This window comes from Hoplias malabaricus, chromosome Y (genome assembly GCF_029633855.1).
Source record: "Hoplias malabaricus isolate fHopMal1 chromosome Y, fHopMal1.hap1, whole genome shotgun sequence".
Taxonomy (NCBI): domain Eukaryota; kingdom Metazoa; phylum Chordata; class Actinopteri; order Characiformes; family Erythrinidae; genus Hoplias; species Hoplias malabaricus.
Window position 1 is genome coordinate 53,999,471 of NC_089820.1, and position 24,471 is coordinate 54,023,941.

Here is a 24,471-nt window from a genome sequence, read left to right on the forward strand (position 1 = left end):
CACCCGGAGGAAACCCACGCAGACACAGGGAGAACATACCACACTCCTCACAGACAGTCACCTGGAGGAAACCCACGCAGACACAGGGAGAACACACCACACTCCTCACAGACAGTCACCCGGAGGAAACCCACGCAGACACAGGAAGAACACACCACACTCCTCACAGACAGTCACCCGGAGGAAACCCACACAGACACAGGGAGAACACACCACACTCCTCACAGACAATCACCCGGAGGAAACCCACGCAGACACAGGGAGAACACACCACACTCCTCACAGACAGTCACCTGGAGGAAACCCACGCGGACACAGGGAGAACACACCACACTCCTCACAGACAGTCACCCGGAGGAAACCCACGCAGACACAGGAAGAACACACCACACTCCTCACAGACAGTCACCCGGAGGAAACCCACGCAGACACAGGGAGAACACACCACACTCCTCACAGACAGTCACCCAGAGGAAACCCATGCAGACACAGGGAGAACACACCACACTCCTCACAGACAGTCACCCGGAGGAAACCCACGCAGACACAGGGAGAACACACCACACTACTCACAGACAGTCACCCGGAGGAAACCCACGCAGACACAGGAAGAACACACCACACTCCTCACAGACAGTCACCCGGAGGAAACCCACGCAGACACAGGGAGAACACACCACACTCCTCACAGACAATCACCCGGAGGAAACCCATGCAGACACAGGGAGAACACACCACACTCCTCACAGACAGTCACCTGGAGGAAACACACGCGGACACAGGGAGAACACACCACACTCCTCACAGACAGTCACCCGGAGGAAACCCACACAGACACAGGAAGAACACACCACACTCCTCACAGACAGTCACCCGGAGGAAACCCACGCAGACACAGGGAGAACACACCACACTCCTCACAGACAGTCACCCAGAGGAAACCCATGCAGACACAGGGAGAACACACCACACTCCTCACAGACAGTCACCCGGAGGAAACCCACGCAGACACAGGGAGAACACACCACACTCCTCACAGACAGTCACCCGGAGGAAACCCACGCAGACACAGGGAGAACACACCACACTACTCACAGACAGTCACCCGGAGGAAACCCACGCAGACACAGGAAGAACACACCACACTCCTCACAGACAGTCACCCGGAGGAAACCCACGCAGACACATGAAGAACACACCACACTCCTCACAGACAGTCACCTGGAGGAAACCCATGCGGACACAGGGAGAACACACCACACTCCTCACAGACCATCACCCGGAGGAAACCCACGCGGACACAGGGAGAACACACCACACTCCTCACAGACAGTCACCCGGAGGAAACCCACGCAGACACAGGGAGAACACACCACACTCCTCACAGACAGTCACCCGGAGGAAACCCACGCAGACACAGGGAGAACACACCACACTCCTCACAGTCAGTCACCTGGAGCGTGACTCGAACCCACAACCTGTGACACTACCTGCTGCTCCACCGTGCCGCCCTTATTCACCTACATATTTTCCTTAAATTCACATACAGATTCAAGCATGCGCAAAGAGACAATGGCATACGCAGCTGTACACAGACAAGACATAAACACACACACACACACACACATTGAGTCTGATTTATTAGCCGATTAAAGGATTTTCTCATGCGATTACCTGTCAGGGCTATTTAAATTAGGGATGGATTCCTACTTGATTTGCTGGTGTAGAATCATTCACAGACAAACACTTTATGGCCGCCTGGGCTATCCATCTGTGTCATCAGAATATTAAGAAAACAAATTCCTTGGCAGCTTCCTCGGTCGCGCTTTTATCAATTATTGAAAACTACATTAGGCTCAGCCTCTGGAGCACGGACGCGAGAGAGAGAGAGAGAGAGAGAGAGAGAGAGACAGGAAAAGAGTGAGTTTGATGGAGAGTGAGAGTTTGTGTGTGAGAGAGAGACAGAGAGAAAGTGATTGTTATAAAGAGAGAGAGAGAGAGAGAGAGACAGAGAGTCTGACAGTTATAAAGAGAGATAGAATAAGAGAGAGAGAAACAAACACACACAGCACACATGGCCTTCTGTCCTGCTTCTGAAGCACTAACCAATGGGAGCATTATTGTTTCTTTGTATCTACCGACATTACATCCTTTTCCACTGGGAGATTCAAGACTTTTTGCATTTTGTTGGCAGCTGAATTTCTAACTGTAACATGAACAGTTCTCTAACACAGAGTTTAAGACCCTGAGGGTTCCTCACTTTCACCACAAACACACACATAAAAGAGCAGCATACTTACAAATATTTCTTATTTTCATAGACGTCGTGCAACTTCAATACGTGAGGATGTTCTATGAGCTTCAGAATGGCTATTTCCCTCTCCACCTGCAGAGAGAGAGAGAGAGAGAGAGAGAGAGAGAGAGGAGAGAGAGAGAGAAGAGAGAGAGAGAGAGAGAGAGAGAGAGAAGAGAGAGAGAGAGAGAGAGAGGAGAGAGAGAGAGAGAGAGAGAGAGAGAGAGAAGAGAAAGAGAGAGAGAGAGCGAGAGAGAGAGGAGAGAGAGAGAGAGAGAGAGAGAGAGAGAGAGAGAAGAGAAAGAGAGAGAGAGAGAGCGAGCGAGAGAGAGAGAGAGGAGAGAGAGAGAGAGAGAGAGAGAGAGAGAGAGAGAGAGAGATTAAGTTATTACTGCAGCTGTGTATCAGTTCAGAGTTTCCGCTTGGAGACCGTAATGTTGGTCAGTGTGTGTCCAGGAGTGATTTGTTCGATGGGCAGATGGATAAGATTTCAGTCATAAACTGGTTTTAAAACATTTACTGTGTATGTTACACTCTGAGCGCGCTCAGTTACATATTCTCCAACAGTCCACACAAAAACCTAAAAATACACCGAACAGCCATAACATTATGGGCACCTTCCTTGTTTCTACACTTAAGCTCCACTGACCAGAGAGGAGCATGTTGTAGTTCTTCAGTTACAGATTGTAGTCCATCGGTTGCTGTGTATATATTTTGTTTTCACGGTTTACTCTGTTCTTCAATCATCAGGAACCCCACAGGACCACCACAGGGCAGGTATCAAGCAACAAACTAATCAATTAAAGATAAAGCCCTGTATCGGGCAACACATTTTTAGATCACCACCAGTTCATTGACAGGATCAGTGACCCACTAATCAGCGTCATCCCACCAGCACAGACATCTATAACTGGCAAAATAGACCTGCACAGTTAGCATTCTGTGTTGAGCTGTTATGTTAGGAGTTTAAAAAGAAGCACCGGCTGGTATTTGGACGAAGTATGTCCTTGCCTCACCCTCTCAGGCTGAAGCCATTGATCGAGACCAGGGCTGGATTTGGGGGAAAAAACAAAAACCAATGTTTACATGCCGTTCTGAGAATTAGAATCGAGCGCTAATGAGACGCTAACCCTGTAATGACGGCACATTCCAGTGTGTTTTGGGTGAAGCAGCGGCGGAGAGCGGTTCACTGACATTATCCTGTCCGCTCATGTCTAATTACAGCTGCAACACTTTCATTAAGAACCAAGCACATTAATCAGAGCCTGACAAGGAATAAATAAACACAGAGCACATGGGTGTGGACACTCAGACGGGGGGCTTAGCGCCAAGCTGCTAGCTGAACCCCTCCATCACCTTCAAAATAGTTCAAAGGTTAATTAATTAATGCTGTAGTCCATCCAAGAATGTGTTTCCCACATTTCACCCCTCAGCGCTAATGTAGAGTGGCCGCCATATTGGAGTCCTACCCATTACTCAAACAAACAACTCAAATAAAAAGTGTGATGCTTAATGTTTTTCGTTTTTTAAACACTTTTAGACCTCATTTAGACGATTAATTTAAAGAAATACAATTACAAGTATGGACCCTGACTCATTTATCAGCATCACGTTTGTAAACACAGCTCTGTTCGTCCATGTCAGTCAGTAGAGGAGCGCTAAAGCCTTGTTTCGACTTAAGTGGTTTTGCGTCATAAACATCGTAACATGAACTTCCTGTTTGGTGTTTGGCGGAAGAATACACGGTTACGCGACTCGGGCCCGAGGAGGATAGGTGTTAGGATAGGATAAGTGCTTACAGTATGTTATTTACGTACAGTATGTACGTATGTTCCGACTTACACCGAAAATCGGTTTACGACGTGATGTAGGAACGGATCAACGTCGTAAGTCGAGGACCCCCTGTATATGATGATGACTACTGAAGCTTGTGTGTGATCTGTGTATGAATAACACACTTAGCTTTGGTTAAAAGAGCAGAGACATGCATTCGAGTCTAAAATATTTCCATTCATTTCTAAAACAAAATAAATGCTAATATGGCTAACAGTGGATAACAATTTCACCCATCTGATGCAAAGAGATAGTGAGCTTCTCAAGCTTTTCTATGGCGACTATACTGTGTGTGTGTGTGTGTGTTTAACTGGTGGAATGCCCTAGTGGTACTGAGCTATAAGGAGTGTCTACATATATACAAATCCAACCACACACACTATTCCAAGGACGATGAGAGAAGTTAAGAGCTCATCAGTGGGATAAAGGTCTACTAATGCGCATATGTTGGTATCAGCTGCTTGTATCACATTAAGGAGCTCAAACTAGTGTTGTAAAATCCCTCTCCCACTGTTCCAACTGCGGGGCGAACACCAGAAGTAATTGGGCTTCATTATCGGTGGGAATATGGCTGCAGCTAATCAGGATAATCCCATACTAATGAAAGTGACTGTACAGGGCCTAATATCGTATCATTCTTTTTTTTTAACTGTACACCTGCTCGGAATCACCAAGCAAAAAATATCGCTGAGGGGAGCTTGTAGCATGGGTCTCTGCTCCAGTGACTAATGCCGCGTACTGAGAAAGTCAATGCCTTCATACACTGCGAGGAAAGGCTTTACAAGGGGCTTATCTTACAGCCATTTATAGTCATAGAATTCAGAGTTCAGAATTTTTTTTTATTGTAAACACAAAACAAGATTGTGTTAATATAAATATATTTCATCCAAATTATAACAACCGTTAAATAAACCCCATATTCAAATGAATGTCTATAACCTGTTTAACAAAGATTAAAGTGGTGGAACAAAGAACACCATGTGCCTAATTGTTGTGTATCTCTAATGGAACGTAGAGGCGATGTGGGCCGGGGACAACTTCATCAGCTACGTCCATAACCGACATGCGCTGATTTCATCTGAGCCTGAGAGACAGCGCTCATTAGGACAGCTACAGACCCGCCTCCTCAAATCAATACACCCCGCAGGCTGAAGCATGATAAGGCCACAGCTTCACTGGCATCAGATGTGTGGGTGTGCTTCTCTAGCCCCTAGACACACGTATCACACATGTACACTCACCATGCACTTTATTAGGAGCTGCAACCTTTTAGCCCAATTTGGAGGTCCCCGTAATTCACAGGTCCTCTATTTCAGAGTGTAATAAACATCACCTTGTACCTCATGCAACACCGGTCAGCAAAGCGATTCTTATTGTTGTGGTGCACAGTTCTCAGCCCCCACAGTGGCACTGTTCTAGACTTTTTTGGGTTTATTCTAAGCATGGTTTCAGATCAGAATAGGCCAAGATCAAAACTGACCACACCTACAACAATGCTATTAACGCTGTGTACTCTTCACACATCACTGCTGTGACTACAACTTGACCTTTGATTAAGAAGAGGGTCTTAACACTAACAGCATCAACTAGACGACTAGACCGGGTATGTCCGGGTGACATAAAGTGACACACACGAATAAAAGTAGAAGCAGAGACCAATACACCAAGCCAAACTTAGGGAAAGAGAGACAAAAACACTAATTTCTTTATCATTAAAGTGCCAGGTCTTCAAAGGTCTGTCAACTGTGGGGACACTATATTGACATCCCTTAATCATAGCACATACTTGCCTAACCTTAACCCTAAAACTATTCTAATCCTAAAACTAATCCCTAACCCCACACTCCAAAGCCCAACTCTAAATCTAAGCCTAATCCTAACCTCAGGGTTGGGGGACTACTGACGTGCAGACTGACCAATTAAATGTTTACAGAGGAGGTTATCGACCAATAACGGTAGCTCTACAGTCAGACCGTCCAATCAGAAGATTTTAGGCTACTTCACCACGCCCCCTTCTCACTCAAGCGAACCAATCGGAGTAGGGGAGGGCGGGACTAGTTTGTGAACGAAACTTCTCGAAGTTCTATGTAAGCTCTAGAAAAACAAAATGGATGGACGTTTGTGAAATTCCGCCCGGACATTTTTTTTAAGTCTAAAAAAGAGGACATGTCCGGGTAAAAGAGGACGTCTGGTCACCCTAGCTACCCATAACCCTAATATTTGTGTTATAAACAGATATTTTTTTGTCCCCATAATGTGATGGAAACTTGAACACATACAGACACACACTCACACACCGATAAGTGTCCCATAATGTGGACAAACAGGCGCAGCAGCTGCGTATTGCTCTCTTTGTGAAAGAGTGGAACTTTTCACCTCAGTGCCCTTCCTCATTGGCTTTCCATGTTTAATAATTATCACCAGCGCCTTTTCCAGCTCACAAAAGTGATTATGGAGTGATTCATTTCCCCGGGGAGGAAGTTTCAGCCCCCCAAAGCTGCGGTTTACCATAAAATTACAAGGTCAAATGACTGCGAGGCTCTACAGAAAGGCGAGGGCTGCTAATTTGATTTGAACTGATGACACGCATGGGCTCCACTTCGCAACATACTGCACTTCTCCACCGGCTCCAACTGGAGAAGAGGAACAATGAATCTCTAATAACAGACACTGAGAGGGGGGGCGCTCGTTAATAAGAAGCCCAGGCTAATTTAGAAATGAAACAAAGACTTACCGACCGTAAATGCTTTGACTGAAAATGGTCAAAGTGGCTCTTAGAGTTATAGAAAGAGAGGAATCAGCACAGATCAGGAACTGCTCCACCATTTAAGGTGGACTGAAAAACTCAAATAAGAAGCTAGGGAACCAAAATACAGCTGCTACACCATTTAAGGTGGAATTATATTTCTATCAAACATCGTATGCACCAGGATGTACCTACTGCAGCTTTTAAGATGGAACAGAAGGGGGCTGGTAGTGTCATCTGTACACAGCTCCAGGGTCCTGGTGTTGTGCATTTGAACCCTGCCTCAGGTCACTGCCTGTGAGGTGTTCAGTGTGTTCTCCCTGTGTCTGCATGGGTTTCCTCCAGGTGCCCCGGTTTCCAAAAAAACACATGCTGGTAGATTAACTGACTGCTGAAAAGTGTTCAGGCACGGTGGCGCAGCAGGTAGGTGTCGCAGTCACACAGCTCCAGAGGCCTGGAGGTTGTGGGTTAGAGTCCCGCTCCGCGTGACTGTCTGTGAGGAGTGTGCTGTGTTCTCTCTGTGTCTGCGTGGGTTTCCTCCGGATGACTGTCTGTGAAGAGTTGGTGTGTTCTCCCTGTGTCTGAGTGGGTTTCCTCCGGGTGACTGTCTGTGAGGAGTGTGGTGTGTTCTCCCTGTGTCTGAGTGGGTTTCCTCCGGGTGACTGTCTGTGAGGAGTTGGTGTGTTCTCCCTGTGTCTGAGTGGGTTTCCTCCGGGTGACTGTCTGTGAGAAGTGTGGTGTGTTCTCCCTGTGTCTGCGTGGGTTTCCTCCGGGTGACTGTCTGTGAGAAGTGTGGTGTGTTCTCCCTGTGTCTGCGTGGGTTTCCTCCGGGTGACTGTCTGTGAGAAGTGTGGTGTGTTCTCCCTGTGTCTGCGTGGGTTTCCTCCGGGTGACTGTCTGTGAGAAGTGTGGTGTGTTCTCCCTGTGTCTGCGTGGGTTTCCTCCGGGTGACTGTCTGTGAGGAGTGTGGTGTGTTCTCCCTGTGTCTGCGTGGGTTTCCTCCGGGTGACTGTCTGTGAGGAGTGTGGTGTGTTCTCCCTGTGTCTGAGTGGGTTTCCTCCGGGTGACTGTCTGTGAGGAGTGTGGTGTGTTCTCCCTGTGTCTGCGTGGGTTTCCTCCAGGTGACTGTCTGTGAGGAGTGTGGTGTGTTCTCGCTGTGTCTGCGTGGGTTTCCTCCGGATGACTGTCTGTGAGGAGTTGGTGTGTTCTCCCTGTGTCTGAGTGGGTTTCCTCCGGGTGACTGTCTGTGAGAAGTGTGGTGTGTTCTCCCTGTGTCTGCGTGGGTTTCCTCCGGGTTACTGTCTGTGAGGAGTTGGTGTGTTCTCCCTGTGTCTGAGTGGGTTTCCTCCGGGTGACTGTCTGTGAGAAGTGTGGTGTGTTCTCCCTGTGTCTGCATGGGTTTCCTCCGGGTGACTGTCTGTGAGAAGTGTGGTGTGTTCTCCCTGTGTCTGCGTGGGTTTCCTCCGGGTGACTGTCTGTGAGGAGTGTGGTGTGTTCTCGCTGTGTCTGCGTGGGTTTCCTCCGGGTGACTGTCTGTGAGGAGTGTGGTGTGTTCTCCCTGTGTCCGCGTGGGTTTCCTCCGTGTGCTCCGGTTTCCTCCCACAGTCCAAAACACACATTGGTAGGTGGATTGGCGACTCAAAAGTGTCCGTAGGTGTGAGTGTGTGAGTGTGTGTTGCCCTGTGAAGGACTGGCGTCCCCTCCAGGGTGTATTCCCACCTTGCGCCCAATGATTCCAGGTAGGCTCTGGACCCACCGCGACCCTTAACTGGATAAGTGCTTACAGATAATGAATGAATGAATGAATGAAAAGTGTTCATAAATGTGAGTGTGTGTGTGACTGTGGGAGTGTCTGATTCCCTGTGATGGACTGGCTCCCCGTGTAGGGGGTTATCCTGTTTTGCGCTGAGCTCTGGACCCACTCTAACTGTAAACAGGATGAAATAGTTACAGAGAATAAATGAATGAACGAACGTCTGAACAAAACCAAACAGACATACTTCTGTGGAGGTGATCAATAATCAATAATCAGCTAATGCATAGAAAACATTTGTCTGAAATGCTCAGCACGGTCATGCATCAGACTCATTAAAGGTGAATCCCAGCCCCGAGTAAACAACTGGACTCTCTGCTGGTGCTTACGCAGATTAAACAAGATGATGTGGAATGATTGTGAGTTTCATGCTGCAGATGGTAAGATAATGTGGGTAATAAAAAGACACTTGTAGAGATGGTCACAGAACGTGGGGGATGAATGAACGCACAGTGGGGGCACAGAAAACACAGCTGGGGGGTGGGGGAGGGATCTTTAATCATATCCAACAACACCACTGCTGGCATTTTAACTATGCGCACAACGTGCAGCTCGGTAATTGCTTGTACAGTGTGTGTTTACACGTGTCTCTTACTGTAATTACACACTCGCGAGCCACTCTTTATCAGGTATAGCATGTACAACACACACACACACACACACACACACACACACACACACATACACACACTGACTGTCCATTTTATCTGTCCACTTAATGTTTTCATTCATTAACCATCTCTCAATGAACAAGGCTGTGGAGCTGTATATCCCTCTGTCCCATGCTTGGCTATGGGCATGGTGACCATAAGCTCATGTGCAGCTGCTCCAGAGCAGTCCATTCTATTGGCAGTTTTTTCTCTATGGATTAGGTACACTCTCTCTACACTCATCGTCCATTTTATCAGCTCTACTGACCATACAGGAACGCTGAGAATGATCCACCACCCAAATCATCCCTGATCTTTGATGGTCATCTGGGGTCCTGACCACTGAAGAACAGGGGGAACTGAGGATAAGAAAGTATGCAGAGAAACAGATGGACTACAGTCTGCGATTGTAGAACTACAAACTGCTTCTGTATGGTCAGTGAAGCTGATAAAATGGACAATGAGTGTAGAGACAAAGCAGGTGTTCCTCAGGCAATGATCACTCTGGATCAGTCTGGATTTTCAAAGAAGCTCCTCCCACCGTCACGTTGCATCATTAGAAGGTGTTTTCTCACATTTAACCTGGAAAATCCCACTGCAAAACTACCATAGCAACTTTGTAGGTATGGGATGAAGTATTTTTCCAATAGGAGTAGCCTGACTTCCATATTTCATTTCGGGCAACAGTGTCCCTTTAATCTGCATTCTTCACATTCCTCCATCCAAAGCTCAAGCTTCCTCAGAAGTGTTCTCATAGCTTGCAGCCTTCCAGCTACAGGCAGAGTGGCAGGCAGAGATGCCAAAGGAAACAAAGGGAAGGGAGCAGCAGCAGTGTGAGGGTCCTGCACCTTTAATAAAGATGGGGTCTGTTCTTGCCCCTGCGATGCTCCAGGGAGCCACGCCGGCTTTGTAGCTAATTAACTCCAACACATGTGGAGGCAGACGCTGAAGCACGGCAGAGCGGGTGGGGGTTAAAACGGCAGACCTTAACGCATCACTGAGAAAACCGGAGGGGGGTGTGTGGTGTGTGTGTATGTGTGTGTGGGGGGGTGTAAGCCCAGAACTATATCACAGCTCGGCTAATACCTCCAGAGACAGCACACACACTGTACACGCAATCAGTGGAGATTAAACAACACGGCTGTCCCATGGCAATAGCCCAATTCATCTAACAACCAACAGCTGTGTCTAAAAATCACACACAGTCAGGTGAAGGCTCACAGCGCCAGCGCAACAAATGACTGCATTAAAAAAGCCCATGGAAATAGAGCTCATAGGGACGAGGAGGAGTGTCCGGTAACACATAGATTTGTCAAGTGTCAAAGCAATAGGCTGCACATGGACCTGCTATTGATGGACCTCCCAGCCAAGAGATAATGCAACTCCTCATCGGCAAAGTTCCTTCACAGCTATTACCACTTTATTAATTTAGCCTCTGCTCTGTCACAATGTCCTCCTGGAGTCTGAGGTTCGAGGGTTTGGGGTGAAAATATTACTCAACATTGCTTTAGAAATGAAGGGTGTTAATAGTACGCTGCCCCATCACTCCACACTGTAAAACACTTACAGTAAACTACTGTTTCATCTAAATACAGAACATTGCTGTGGACTGAACAGCATCATGGGTATCTCCGCTGTAATTATATCGCCCCATGTGAGAATTTTCTTAGTGAAGTAACACTGCTAATAGCAAAGGATGCTGGGAGAAGCTGTTCAGCAGGAAAAACTCTGAGGAGTCTGACTTGTGTTTGCACCCTAATTTATTTTGGCTCACAAAGTGTTAATCATTTGCACACAAAGAGGTAAGTTGTTTTTAAGAGTGTATTGATAGAGGCTCTTAATATTTTTAGTAGTTTTAACAGCGTAGCCTTGACAAAACTCTAGTCTACACAAGGACTTTTATGTTGACATGCCTCAATATGGGTAAATGTGGTTCAAGGAGCAGAGCTCAGAGCTATGCTAGTGTTAGCGCTGGAGATACCGAATATGGGTGAAGTGGAGCATTGCTCAAATTCTCAAAAATAAAAACCAAATACCTACCAAATGAAAGAATAGCCACATGTTCAGGTCCATTCCAAAAAAAAAAAATACATTTACAGTTAACTGCTGTAAAACTGTTAAAAAAATACAGTAATAACTTGTATTTTGGATTAGAACAATGTGATGTATACTTACTGTAAACAAACAACACAATTTAACTATACGTTCATTACCTCATGCTTCTATGCTTCATACATGATTTATTTCAGTGGTAATGTGTTTTATAACATTCAGTGTTCACATGGGGAAAAATAAAATATAGCACCTCGCTCCAATATTTCACAGCTATTGTCTTCTATCGCGGCAGATGTGAGGACCTTTAGAAACCAATCAGTGTCAAGTACGGGGAAACGCAGCACACGTCGGTGATGACGACAGGGCGCAGGAAATGTACTTAGTCCGCTCAAAATCTCAAACATGGTTTCAGATTTTGGTTCAGATTTTCAGATTATTGCAATATAGTGTATCTCCCTCCATATTAATTAAGGCCTGCCTACTCTTCCGATGTTGTGCTGTATATTACACAGAGGACCGAGACTTTAGAATTGTCCCGCCCCCTCATCTCTCCAATCACAAGCTGATGAAACACCATTTTACCATTTAAATAGCAAATAAAATAATAATAATAATTCATTCATTCATTATCTGTAACCCTTATCCAGTTCAGGGTCGCGGTGGGTCCAGAGCCTACCTGGAATCATTGGGTGCAAGGCGGGTATACACCCTGGAGGGGGCGCTAGTCCTTCACAGGGCAACACACACACACACACACACACATTCACTCACACACTCACACCTATGGACACTTTTTGAGTCACCGTATGTTTTTGGACTGTGGGAGGAAACCCACGCAGACACAGGGAGAACACACCACACTCCTCACAGACAGTCACCCGGAGGAAACCCACGCAGACACAGGGAGAACACACCACACTCCTCACAGACAGTCACCCGGAGCGGGAACCGAACCCACAACCTTCAGGCCTACCTGCTGTGCCACCGTGCCGCCCTAATAATAATAATAATAATAATAATAATAATATATTTACTGTCACAAGCAGATCTTTCATCAAATGTCATTCAATTTTCATGTTCTATAAAGACCATTTGGACTCAATAACAGTCTCATAAAGATACAGTGTCACAATACGGTAGGGGGTCCATTTCCTAAAAATGTGCACCACCAAAAGGGCCCTGAGTCCAGGAGTACCCACTTATACCTGAATAGTGCTGAGCAGTGCAATAAAAGGACAGTAAATAAGTGGAGGGTCAGTAGTTATCTCCGGTTGAATCTGCACCACCAGCAGACTTCAACATCCTCCACTACAAACCTATGCTGTCAACACACACCTGGTAAAGCAGCGCTGCTGACATCCAACACATCCACCCGATCTCCCCCTACGATTACAGCCCTCGGTTTGTACAAGCAAAACCTTCCCGGTTCAATCCTGTCCGTCTCGCTCCGTCCTCGTGTCTGGGCCGGGAAGATAACCACATCTGTCCTCCGCAAACATGACCGCTGTTCCTGACCCGTGCCGTCTGCTGCATTTGGTATTTGGTCTCGCAATTTGGCGGTCTTTTGAACCCCTCAGTGGGGGCAGTGGAGGGTGAAAAAATATAAACAGAATCTACACCAAGGGCAAATGAACATGATCACGGTCTGAATATTTATGATCCTGGGCCTGAGTTTCCCTCCTAAATTAAGAAACTCATATTAGGGGGTGTGTGATTAGCTGTATATGAGAAATTGGATTCGGGAGTGGAGTGAGATGTGCTGGCGGAGAGGAGGGGGGGGGGGCGGGGGGCCTTGGGCTTGAGGACCTTTAGAGGAGAACTGTTAACCTGTGTGAAAAAAAACAGCTCCAGGCACACATCCCTCTCTCTCTCTCTCACACACACACACACACACACACACTGCATATAGACCAACCTCCACTAAACCAAACTCCTCTGTAAACGATGCATACGTCTCACGACCCAGAGTCAGAACACAGAGCCGCGTCATGAATTCAAATTTATTCATGAAAATTTACATACCATTATTCAGTGCCTTAAAGTCATTTTTCATTAAGTGCGGCGCCTGAACAGATAATTACCGTCTCCACCGCTCGTCCTCTAGAAATTAGTTCCTCAGAACTCACTTTACAGCAAATAAACAACAGCTGAATTGTCCAAACAGGACACAACTGGTCAAACTGTGCGCTCTCGCTTTGTGAAACTCAGAAACTCCTCACAGATAGTAACAAAGCATGGTCAGGTCAGCGTGAGAGGGTCAAACCAATTCCGTCTGACGTACGGCCATCTCCAAACCTCAGAGAGGTTCCACACGCAGAAACTCAGAATAGCATCCGGTTTATTAAGAACATTTTGGACAGAGATTAACATATGTTCATAAAGAAAAACAGCACAATAAGAAACACTATAAATAAGCGTATCAGGCACACACACACGTTTGCACAACAAGCTTTTGCCATTTTTGAAGGGCCTATGTCCTAAATCCTAAGTCCCACCCCCACCCCCAGATTTAAGAGTTTGAGACTGATAAACGACCTCTGTTCTGATTGGCTGACCCGTATTGTGCCATATTCAAAAAGCAGTCGAAGTTTCAAGTGGCGGAGTGGGCGGAGCTATGAAAACTACGTGTAAATGCTTTCATTTTTGTTGCTTTTGCCCTTCTCCATAATAATTATAATAATAATGTCCTGAGCCCAGAGGTTTCTGATTAGAGCTGATGAGTAATTCTGCCATGTCCTGTCCTTGCTGGTGAAGTAATTATGGCCTGCATCATTTGACTGTGCTGAGTCCCTCGATCTCCAGTGAGGGGGCCCTAAGAGAGCCCCTCATACTGCAGGGAAATCGATGGTTAAACAGCTTTGTGCTGCTCTGTCGCTTGCCGAGAGTTGCGTTGTGTGATCGATAGCAAATCTACTGCAGTCAGAGCCACCGCCGCCAGCTCCATTCACACACATTTATGCCATTAAGGAATATGCAGCACTGCAAATTTACTGCTCCTCACGGCTCAGGGTCCCAGCCTTACCCTGCACCGCAGGTTCCTTCAGCACCGATCTCTCTGTGTGCTTCAATGTAAATGAATATTACTTACTCCATGACGGTTTGTAGACAACCTTCACCATCAGTGATACAGGAGTTTAGTCACATTCACTCTGTCTGTATCAGCTCCGTATAAAAGCAGTGGTAGTACAGTCTGTAGAGGGTGAGATAGAGGGGGAAAAACCCAGATCCAACTGGCTGTGGAACACTGGATTATCTCAAATAATGCAGCACTATTGGATACATATTTAGAATGAGTTGGAGTGGTTTCTCTGTAAGCACTAATCATCCAATGTTCACCATTGTTCTCTTGGCTGAATGCCATCAAATCCTCACTGAAGTGTTCCAACATCTAGTGTAAAGAGTTCACAGAAAAGTAGAAGCAACAAAGAAAAAGTGCCTATTAATTATTTAAATTTTGAAGCATTTTTATTGGTCTGTTCAAAACTATGGAGCTAACTCAATGACATAAGTATTTGAATATTTAAATTATATTAAAATTATGTTAAAAACAAAGTAAAGGTATAGGGTTTGACGGTGACTAATAATAATACACAATAATCTTCTTGCCCATGAACTTCTCTCAGTCTCTCGTTCATCAGAGGCTGGTCTTCAGGTAAAGGACATGGAGGCATCTGGACAGGGGGCTGTGTGCAATCATCCTCATGGCCCCCACGTGTCCACATAAATCGATCCCCCTGTCACGGACGGTCTTCAGCGGACAGGCGCCGCGCTCATAAATCTCAGCTAATGGAGCTTTTCTGGACTGGACTTGAGCGTAACGACCGAGGCAGGAGAGTTGGGAAGGTCAGGGGTGACTCCGGGGACCAAATGAAAAGGTAACGTTAGTGACTTTATCTGCGGCTCCCCGGCTCCTCGGGGGCCACTCCCTCTGATAAAATAATCCATCAATGAGAGCAGAACCAGCGTCCACCAGGTGAGAGTCGGTTGAGGAGGTTCTGACCAAGACAATCAGCTTAACTTTCCCTTATTAAAAATGTTCAGAGTTTTGTGGCTTCCATTATCTCCTGCCAGGGCAGTGGCGCAGGTGGTGGTCTAGAGGCTAAGATGGTGGCTAAAAAAAATTGGAATTAACATTTTCTATCTGACATTGAGTTATTCATTCATTCATTCATTCATTCATTATCTGTAACCCTTATCCAGTTCAGGGTCACGGTGAGTCCAGAGCCTACCTGGAATCATTGGGTGCAAGGCGGGAACACACCCTGGAGGGGGCGCCAGTCCTTCACAGGCCAACACAGACACACATTCACTCACACATTCACACCTACGGACACTTTTGAGTCGCCAATCCACCTACCAACGTGTGTTTTTGGACTGTGGGAGGACACCGAAGCACCCGGAGGAAACCCACACAGACACAGGGAGAACACACCACACTCCTCACAGACAGTCACCTGGAGGAAACCCACGCAGACACAGGGAGAACACACCACACTCCTCACAGACAGTCACCCGGAGGAAACCCACGCAGACACAGAGAGAACACACCAACTCCTCACAGACAGTCACCCGGAGCGGGAATGGAACCCACAACCTCCAGGTCCCTGGAGCTGTGTGACTGCGACACGACCAGCTGCACCACAGTGCAGTTTTAATTTTATATTCATTTACTCAGTGAAAATTGTAATTAATTAATTTATTTAATAATTATTTCTGAGTTTGTTTGATTGAACGTTTATAAACCTCGTGAAACATGAAAACATGCTGCTGACACATTCCAGTCATCTTCCAGTTCTTACATTTTATAAATTCTCATTCATATTTGAATTCATGCGCTAATTACAAAATAAATATTAATTTCACTAATTCATCCAAAGTTTTTCCTTTTATTTTCCACTCAAAAGACAAAGGATCTGTTGGTGTGTCAGAGTCAACAAAACCTAATCCTGCCTTAATACGGAGCAGCTACAATTATTTGCTGGGAAAGTTTATTTTAGTACTTGCAAACGTGATAGGATTCTGATATCGTACGTTTAGAAAGTCTATTACGTTCACGTATGAAAGAGACTTGTTCCACTATGAGTTTTGCTATTTGCATTGCAAAATCTTTGAAGCACAATACCTCAAAACTGCTCAGAATGCCGACAGAACCTTTTAATACCAAGGGGACGAACTGTGCTGAATATAAAACCGTGTACGTTTCCCAAGGTCCAGAGGCAAGCTGGCTTCACGCTTTATTAGATTACCCCTTGAAATTAAGGGTATCAATAAGCCCCACAACAGCTTGCATACATCTGGGAATGCTGTAATGATTTGATTGCATTCAGCCCCAAACATTAGGGAGGTCAGGCACGGTTCCAGCACAGGGAATATACAATTGAACATGATTTTTTATGTAGAAAGCCAACTAATCGACTCTAGTATACGGAGGTAGCTTTCTTCCAAAGGCTTCAAGCTCAGACAACACACAGATATTACATGCGACACTGATATAAAATGTATTCCACCACAAATAAAACTAATAAAAACAGAAAGACAACGTTGTTATTCATCAACATGACATCATTTCATCATTTCTTCGTTTCGTGGTTTCATCATTTGCTGCAGTGCTGTCGAAGAGAATGAAAGCTTCAATTTACAGACTGAGCTCCGGCAGTTGTGGATGTATTACAGCTATAATAAAGATGACGTTAATGCACTGCAGTATATAAGAGAAAAGCATTTAGAGTGGAGTCAAAGCCACAATGAGAAAGACAAGTATTCTATTAGGCTTGTTGTGTGTCGACTAAATCAAATAATCCACTGTCTTGGCCTTCCTAATCAATTGGGCCCGATGGGGAATTGTTATTTCAATAAATTATCTCCATTGATTGAGGCAGTGCACAGCACCCAAATCCCATCTTAATTGAAACATGATGTGGGTCCATGTTAAGGGGGCAAGGTAATTAATTGCGGTGTCCCAAGTGTAAATCAAACCGCCATCTGTTGCTGTAGCAACTGACCAATCCACTAATAACTCCATTACTCTCCATCAACCGAGAGCTTGACTACTTTCACATCAGACACATCCAGGAGGCGAACTGTGACCTAATGTGTTGAACCACTTCAGCGTCACGGCAACAAGACCCCCATGACATGCCAAGTGCCAAGTGGTTTGAGGAGATATGAAGTCACATGACCACAACAGGACATAAAAACTATAATAATAATTAATTTTAAAAGAAAATAAAGAGCATCAGCACTGAATCGGCCTCTGCTTTTCTGGGACAACGTTACACTAGATATTGGATGGCATTCAACCACTAGAACCTATTTAGTTTGGAAGTACATCCCAGCTCCTTCTCTTCAGGGACCACAGCTCCACAGTCCAATGTTGGGGGACCATAGCTTGGTACAGAGCATGGTGACCTTGTGCTCATGCACAACTGCTCAAGAGCATCCCATTTCATTTCCAGTTCTATCACCTCGGGATAAAAGAAAATGCTAGAGATAATGTAAAATATAATTTGTTTTGTTACACGAAACAACAGGGTTCGTCTGGGTGTCACGAGCAATTATGTCCAACTAACTGCTTCTTCATTTGTTCTGCTCCTGGAGGTCCTCCTGCTGAGTTTCACTGCAGCTCTAATGAGATCCACCTGATTCTCATATTCAGACGCTCCTCAGGTCTTCATTAACCCTATCACATCTAATGCACTGCCAGGGATACATTCAGAGAGTTGGGCGTTGTCCACTTTAACTCATTAAAATCTGCCCACAGAGCAGTTGGTACGTGTTCATGTTCACGCTGGGGTCAGCTTTTGGACCTGGAGCGTTCTGTGTGCTGCATGTTATCTATCACTGTGTGAAAGATACATTCATCCACAATAACATTATGGAGAAAAAAAATGGGGTCCAGTTTTGAAAACAACGCTGACTGTTTCCACAGCTAGGTCCAGCCATAACATCTCAGAATGTGTCCATCTGATGTGTGACAGTGTTGCAGATGAGCTCACGGCAGGGGGACCCAAGCAGGGCAGAGCGAGATAAGCCCACCACTGTGAGAGCAGATAGACCTGCCATTCAGCTGCCAAAATGCACCAGAAGTTACAAGCGCTGCCAAAGTTCCTGGACCAGGCTGGACACAACAGGAAGGTCTAGCTTGACCCGTGGTGGTGTGGTCATACACCAGCAGGTAAATACAGAGGCCAAAACACACGCTCGAGTTATTAGCCATATCCAGGTTTCTGCAGCTGTTAAGTGGACCGGACTTCAAGCAGCAGCTCCAAGTAGACCCTGATCAGGGATGCGGTGGGTTTGGAGACTGCAGGGAATCACTGAGAACAAGGGAGGAACACCCCCTGGACGGGGACTCCGTCCACTGCAGGGGACCACACACTCACCCAGTCACACATTAACAGCTGTGGACCATTTTTCACAGCCAACTGACCTATCGACACAGATTATCGAAGCCAGGACCCCGAGACCCTAAAGCTGTGTGGTAGTGACACTTATTTTTTCAAATATTACGTACAAAATAAAAACACAAAATGAAGTCTACGCAAAACTTATAGCACATTTTCAATTTAATAAAATAGATAAGTTATATTTAAAATTAGATATATTACATTGTATATTACATAACACAAATATATAGGAATTATTATTCATTCATTCATTCATTATCTGTAACAGATTTATTAATAATTGGGAATCTGAAATCTAGTATTATCCACATGTATTTTGTAGTAAAAAGACATTTGTGAATACACCCTGGAGGGGGCGCCAGTCCTTCACAGGGCAACACACACATACACACACATTCTAGGATTTATTAGTGATGTCCCAATAATTATTTTTTTTTTGCCTCAGATCCAGGTCTGAGTCTTTTAATACTGAGTATCTGCCGATAAACCTAGTGCAGCATTGTAGTAAGAACATTTCAAAATGAGTAATATAATAAAAATACCATTTTGAAGTGTTCGAGTAGTTTAATATTCTCAGTCACAATAAAAAAAAAAACAGTTCCCCTCAGTGCAGCACTTTTTATGAAAAATCTGCAGAGGGCTTTTAATTTGAAATAACAGATTCAGGAAGTGGAGACGTGATGATGCCCGACTACAGTGGCCAGCAGACTCAGATCACAACATCATTTACAAAATGTGCTACATTTTAGAAACACCAGTGCTGGAAGGAATATTCACATCGGTCACAACCGACTTGAGGAGGGAGTGTGTGCTTCCTACCGAAAGGAAACAGAGGATCGGACTTAAGCGCAAGATTAATAAAGCTGATACAGATCAGCAAAATAATACTGTGACCGGCCCGATACTGATCTGCAGAAAGATTTGAAAATTAAGTTGGTGTTAGATTGGCGCCCCCTCCAGGGTGTATTCCCACCTTGCGCCCAATGATTCCAGGTAGGCTCTGGACCCACCGCACTGGGCTAATGGGGATGGGAGCTAATATAGAAGAGCTGACCAGGAGTCCATCCTGACCGCGCAGCAATGCTAATCAGTCCAATGCCCCACGCTGCAGTGAGCAGCCCAGAGCCATACCTTTCGGTTTTGAGCCTCCTCTAGAGATGGAGGACCGAGAGAGACCACAGTCCAGCTGCTGAACAGAGGAGCAGTTGCATGATCTCTAATCATTTAGTGCATAGCAGAAAAACAGAGGAGAGAGAATGATAACAGTGTCATCGCAGAGTGGAGATAACACGATTAGCTTCAGCTGTGATTCATCAGCAACTCGATTCTTGCTCCCCCCACCGCGCTGGAGCACAAACTCTTCCCTTTGTTCTCTTCTCTCCTGCCCTCACTTCCCCCGCTTTCGTTAATGTCTTCTCACTTTGTCTCACTCATGCTCGCAGATCGGAAAGGTGAGACACAACACTAATCTCACTTCAGAGCTGATGGAACACATACACACATTTTCCCTAATTTATTTTGTTGTTTTTCATAAATATTTTAATACCTACATTTTTTCCTGAATTTTCTCCTTCATTACTCATCCCGGTGAGAGCGAGGACACCCCCAACAGCACACAATACCAACAATCTGGGAGGATGAGGGCAATCAGGGGCTTCCTCTGAGACTCAGACTAGTGTAAGGCCATTGGACAGATCTCTCCACATGCTGGAGGACAACGGCAACTGCCCAGGTCTGTCAGATGATTGAGTATCTGGCAGATGATTAAACTACATCTAAAATGTCTTCTGGGTGGCACGGTGGCGCAGCAGGTGGTGTCGCAGTCACACAGCTCCAGAGGCCTGGAGGGTGTGGGTTCGATTCCCGCTCCGGGTGACTGTCTGTGAGGAGTGTGGTGTGTTCTCCCTGTGTCTGCGTGGGTTTCCTCCGGGTGACTGTCTGTGAGGAGTGTGGTGTGTTCTCCCTGTGTCTGCGTGGGTTTCCTCCGGGTGACTCTCTGTGAGGAGTTGGTGTGTTCTCCCTGTGTCTGCGTGGGTTTCCTCTGGGTGACTCTCTGTGAGGAGTTGGTGTGTTCTCCCTGTGTCTGCGTGGGTTTCCTCCGGGTGACTGTCTGTGAGGAGTGTGGTGTGTTCTCCCTGTGTCTGCGTTGGTTTCCTCCAGGTGACTGTCTGTGAGGACTGTGGTGTGTTCTCCCTGTGTCTGCGTGGGTTTCCTCCGGGTGATTCTCTGTGAGGAGTTGGTGTGTTCTCCCGGTGTCTGCGTGGGTTTCCTCCGGGTGACTCTCTGTGAGGAGTTGGTGTGTTCTCCCTGTGTCTGCGTGGGTTTCCTCTGGGTGCTCCGGTTTCCTCCCGCAGTCCAAAAACACACGTTGGTAGGTGGATTGGTGACTCAAAAGTGTCCATAGATGCGAGTGTGTGTGTGTGTGTGTCTGTGAAGGACTGGAGCCCCCTCCAGGGTGTATTCCTGCCTTGTGCCCAATGATTCCAGGTAGGCTCTGGACCCACCGCGACCCTGAACTGGATAAGGGTTACAGATAATGAATGAATGAATAAAATGTCTTCTGTTGCTACCCGGCCAATCAGATCGGAGCATTATAATGAGCGCTGCGATTCGATAGAATGACTCAAACAGGGCAGGGCTCCAGACTGATTTTCCTGGCTCAAATAATCCCGCGGGATGAGATTAAAGCTTTTACAGGACACTTAAGGAAGGACAGAGTTGTTTTAGGTAAAACCAGAGACGTTATAAATAAGATCTCAGGTTGAAATATGAATGAGTTCTCAAAGTCTGTTTACAAATAAAGCCCCACCCTTCAGAAAAAGAGCCAATCAGCTTGCTGGTTCTGCCATGAGTGGAGGAGCTAACTAGACTACTTTAGTAAACAGGATATGGTCATAATGCAGGTGACACATTATGATGTTCCAGACTTTGGCTTGAGGAAATCTTCTGTAATTCGACCTGAATTTTAATTAAGAACCCCTGCTGTAGTGGGTAACTTCTGCTGTGTTTCAGTTTCTGCCTGGGGCAAGAACAGCAAACCGCACCAGTGAAAGTCCTTAGGTAAGATTCAGAACTACCCTATACATCTGCAATACCCATTACCATACCACAACCGATTACTTTGGCCTTACCGTTCACACCTATTCGGTGGAAGTAGAAGCTCTGATACTCTCCCTGATGTTGTGTCACTATGCTTAATGCCATGTGTTGGCTAGAGTGGTATAAAGCCCTTAAGAATACGGTTGTGATGAAGAAGATCTGTGTTCACTGGAGTGAAGGAGTTCCATCACACTCTAAAGGTATTGGATGCAGGTCCATCACTCCAGAGAACACGACCCCCAGGTGTTCAATGCTTGGTGCTTTGTTAATAGTGACACAGCATCAGGGAGAGAGTATCTGGGCTTGAATTTCTACCTGATGGGGGTAGAGCAGAAGAACTGTGGCTCAGTGATGGAGTTCCATCCAATCTCCTTTAGAATGAGTTGGAGCTATGTTTGTGATCCAGAGCTTACAACACCAGCTGTAGAACACCCCCCCCCCCACCCCCCACCTCCTTATACGTCTGTTATTATTTTGCATAAGTGTTCACACGGTGTGTTTGAATGCCGTTTATTGGCTGTAGGTTGCTATGCAACATCAGCGTCATAACTGTCAAGCAGCAGGACTTTTAATGTGTGATCTACTAGCAACAGGGCTAGCATCAAAAACAAGCTACGTTAAAAATCTGAAATTATTTCCAACACTAAATATTCTTATAAAAACAGACTTTCAGTTTCACTAAATGTAGATTCTGTGGAAAAGCACTTAACAAAATCAAGACCACATTGTTTCTGGATATTTATTTATTTGTTTTCCCATGTTCTTCCCCCAAAAAATAAAATAAATAAATAATAAAAATAAAAAACCTCCAAAAACCCACACTCACGCTTGATTAAACAAATTCCACATTACAGCAAATAGCCACTTCATTTGCATTTGAGCTGCACTCTGCATCCTCCGCCTGCCTCGCCTTCATTAAACCCCGCCTCCTAGTTCCATTAGCCCAAGCAAGAGTGTTGAGTAAACAAACATCATCTCGCGTCACTTCTGTTCGCCCGTATCATTAACAGAGCCAGGCGTGAGGCTGACGGAGGCGTCCATGCAGACACGGATCAGTGTGAAGTGTCTGGGTGTGTGTGTGTGTGTGAGGCGGTGGAGGGGGTAGGGTTCAAGACAGAGGGTCCCAGCTGAGGCATCATGGGTAACGATCTCTGCTGGAGCTGTGGTGGGCTGAGGCTGCAAGGCTGGGGCAGCACGGAGCTGACTGACCACATCACTCAGCACAGCGTCAGCAAAGCGTCCAGAGAAGCGCAACGGTGCGCCGCAGCAGATCCAGACATGATTAGTGAACTGCTGACTTTGTTTGGCTGCTGAATGCAGTAGCTGCAACACAGCAGATGGGGAGCGGTGCTAAAGCTTAATAGGGCTCAGGGATAGGGAGCAGTTGTGCAGTGTAATAAGAAGTAATGTTAGGAATGTGATTATAGTTATGCACATGGCAGTTCTGGCTGTAGTAAACATACATAAATATTCACGGGTGAAGCGATATGAATAACATAATTAGGACTGCATGATATGAATCACGTATTAGCAATGTAATACGAGGCCACATAAACATCCATGACAAAAGCATAAACACACACACACACGTACATATATACCGACACACACAGGCTGTTCTCCATAACCGTGCTCTCTTCACTACATAGCGCACTATTTCTGGATTCTGCCATTGAAATAAACACTACATATTCAGTAATGTAGGGAATAGTGAGTAGGCGGCCATTTTAAACACAGCTATGTGCAAATGGACCCAGTCGCCTTTGGTTCCGGCAGTCGTTCTGAGGGGCTATGGCCTGAGGGAAGTGGTTTAGTTGAGAACCGAGGATAGGGTCGACATCCAAGGCATTGTTTTCTCAGACTCTGTGGTTGAGAAATGAATTGCTACATAATTTCCAATCTATATTCAATGTAATCTGTACATAGGTGTGAGATAAATATAGCGGCTAATACGGCTAATGCAAAGACTGGAGCAATGAGATACAATATCCCCATTAATACCCTTTATTTCAGAAGAAATGCTGGTCAGATGCTTACACCACGTTGTACAGGACACTCTTTTACTGATTATATTTATCACACAAGCTGATATCACTGTTAACAGTTAGCACACTATGTCCCATGTGCTCTGAGCGTTCAGCCCTGCTTTGTGCTGAACAACATGAAGAAGGAGGACTTAGTGACACACTGCAGTTTACTGGTTCTGCTGACTGAGCTCCAGTTGAGGAACTCTTTAAAATGTGCTCTGGGAACGTGACGATGGTGTAATATTCTCTGTGTTTTCCCCAGCTGTGCAGAAAGTGTGGCTCAGCAGTAGAGCTCTTACTTAACAAGGGCATTGTGAAGGAAAGGCTGGTCACACAGCGGGTCTCTAAAGCAATTACACTTTATTGAAAATAGCTCTGATTCCCCTTTGTCCGTTTATTTATTTATTTATTTGTTTGTGTTGAGGCTGTCACTTGATTAAACTTGATTGCTTGATAATAAAATAGAAGTTTTTATCTGTAGGTCGTTGTGTATAAGGCCGCGTTAACGGACATAAACACTCATAAAGGGCTGGGGTCAGCTGATTATGA

At 45.7% G+C, this 24,471-nt stretch overlaps 1 protein-coding gene across 2 annotated transcripts in view; it reads right to left on the reverse strand.

The window, feature by feature from the left end:
- Positions 1-24,471, reverse strand: part of LOC136678070 (serine/threonine-protein kinase BRSK2-like) — a 180,370-nt gene that overhangs the window by 57,189 nt on the left and 98,710 nt on the right. For both annotated transcript variants that reach the window (XM_066655889.1, XM_066655888.1), the window contains exon 3: positions 2,301-2,386. In XM_066655889.1, coding sequence (XP_066511986.1) covers positions 2,301-2,386 — 86 coding nt within the window. The remainder of the gene's footprint in view (positions 1-2,300; positions 2,387-24,471) is intronic.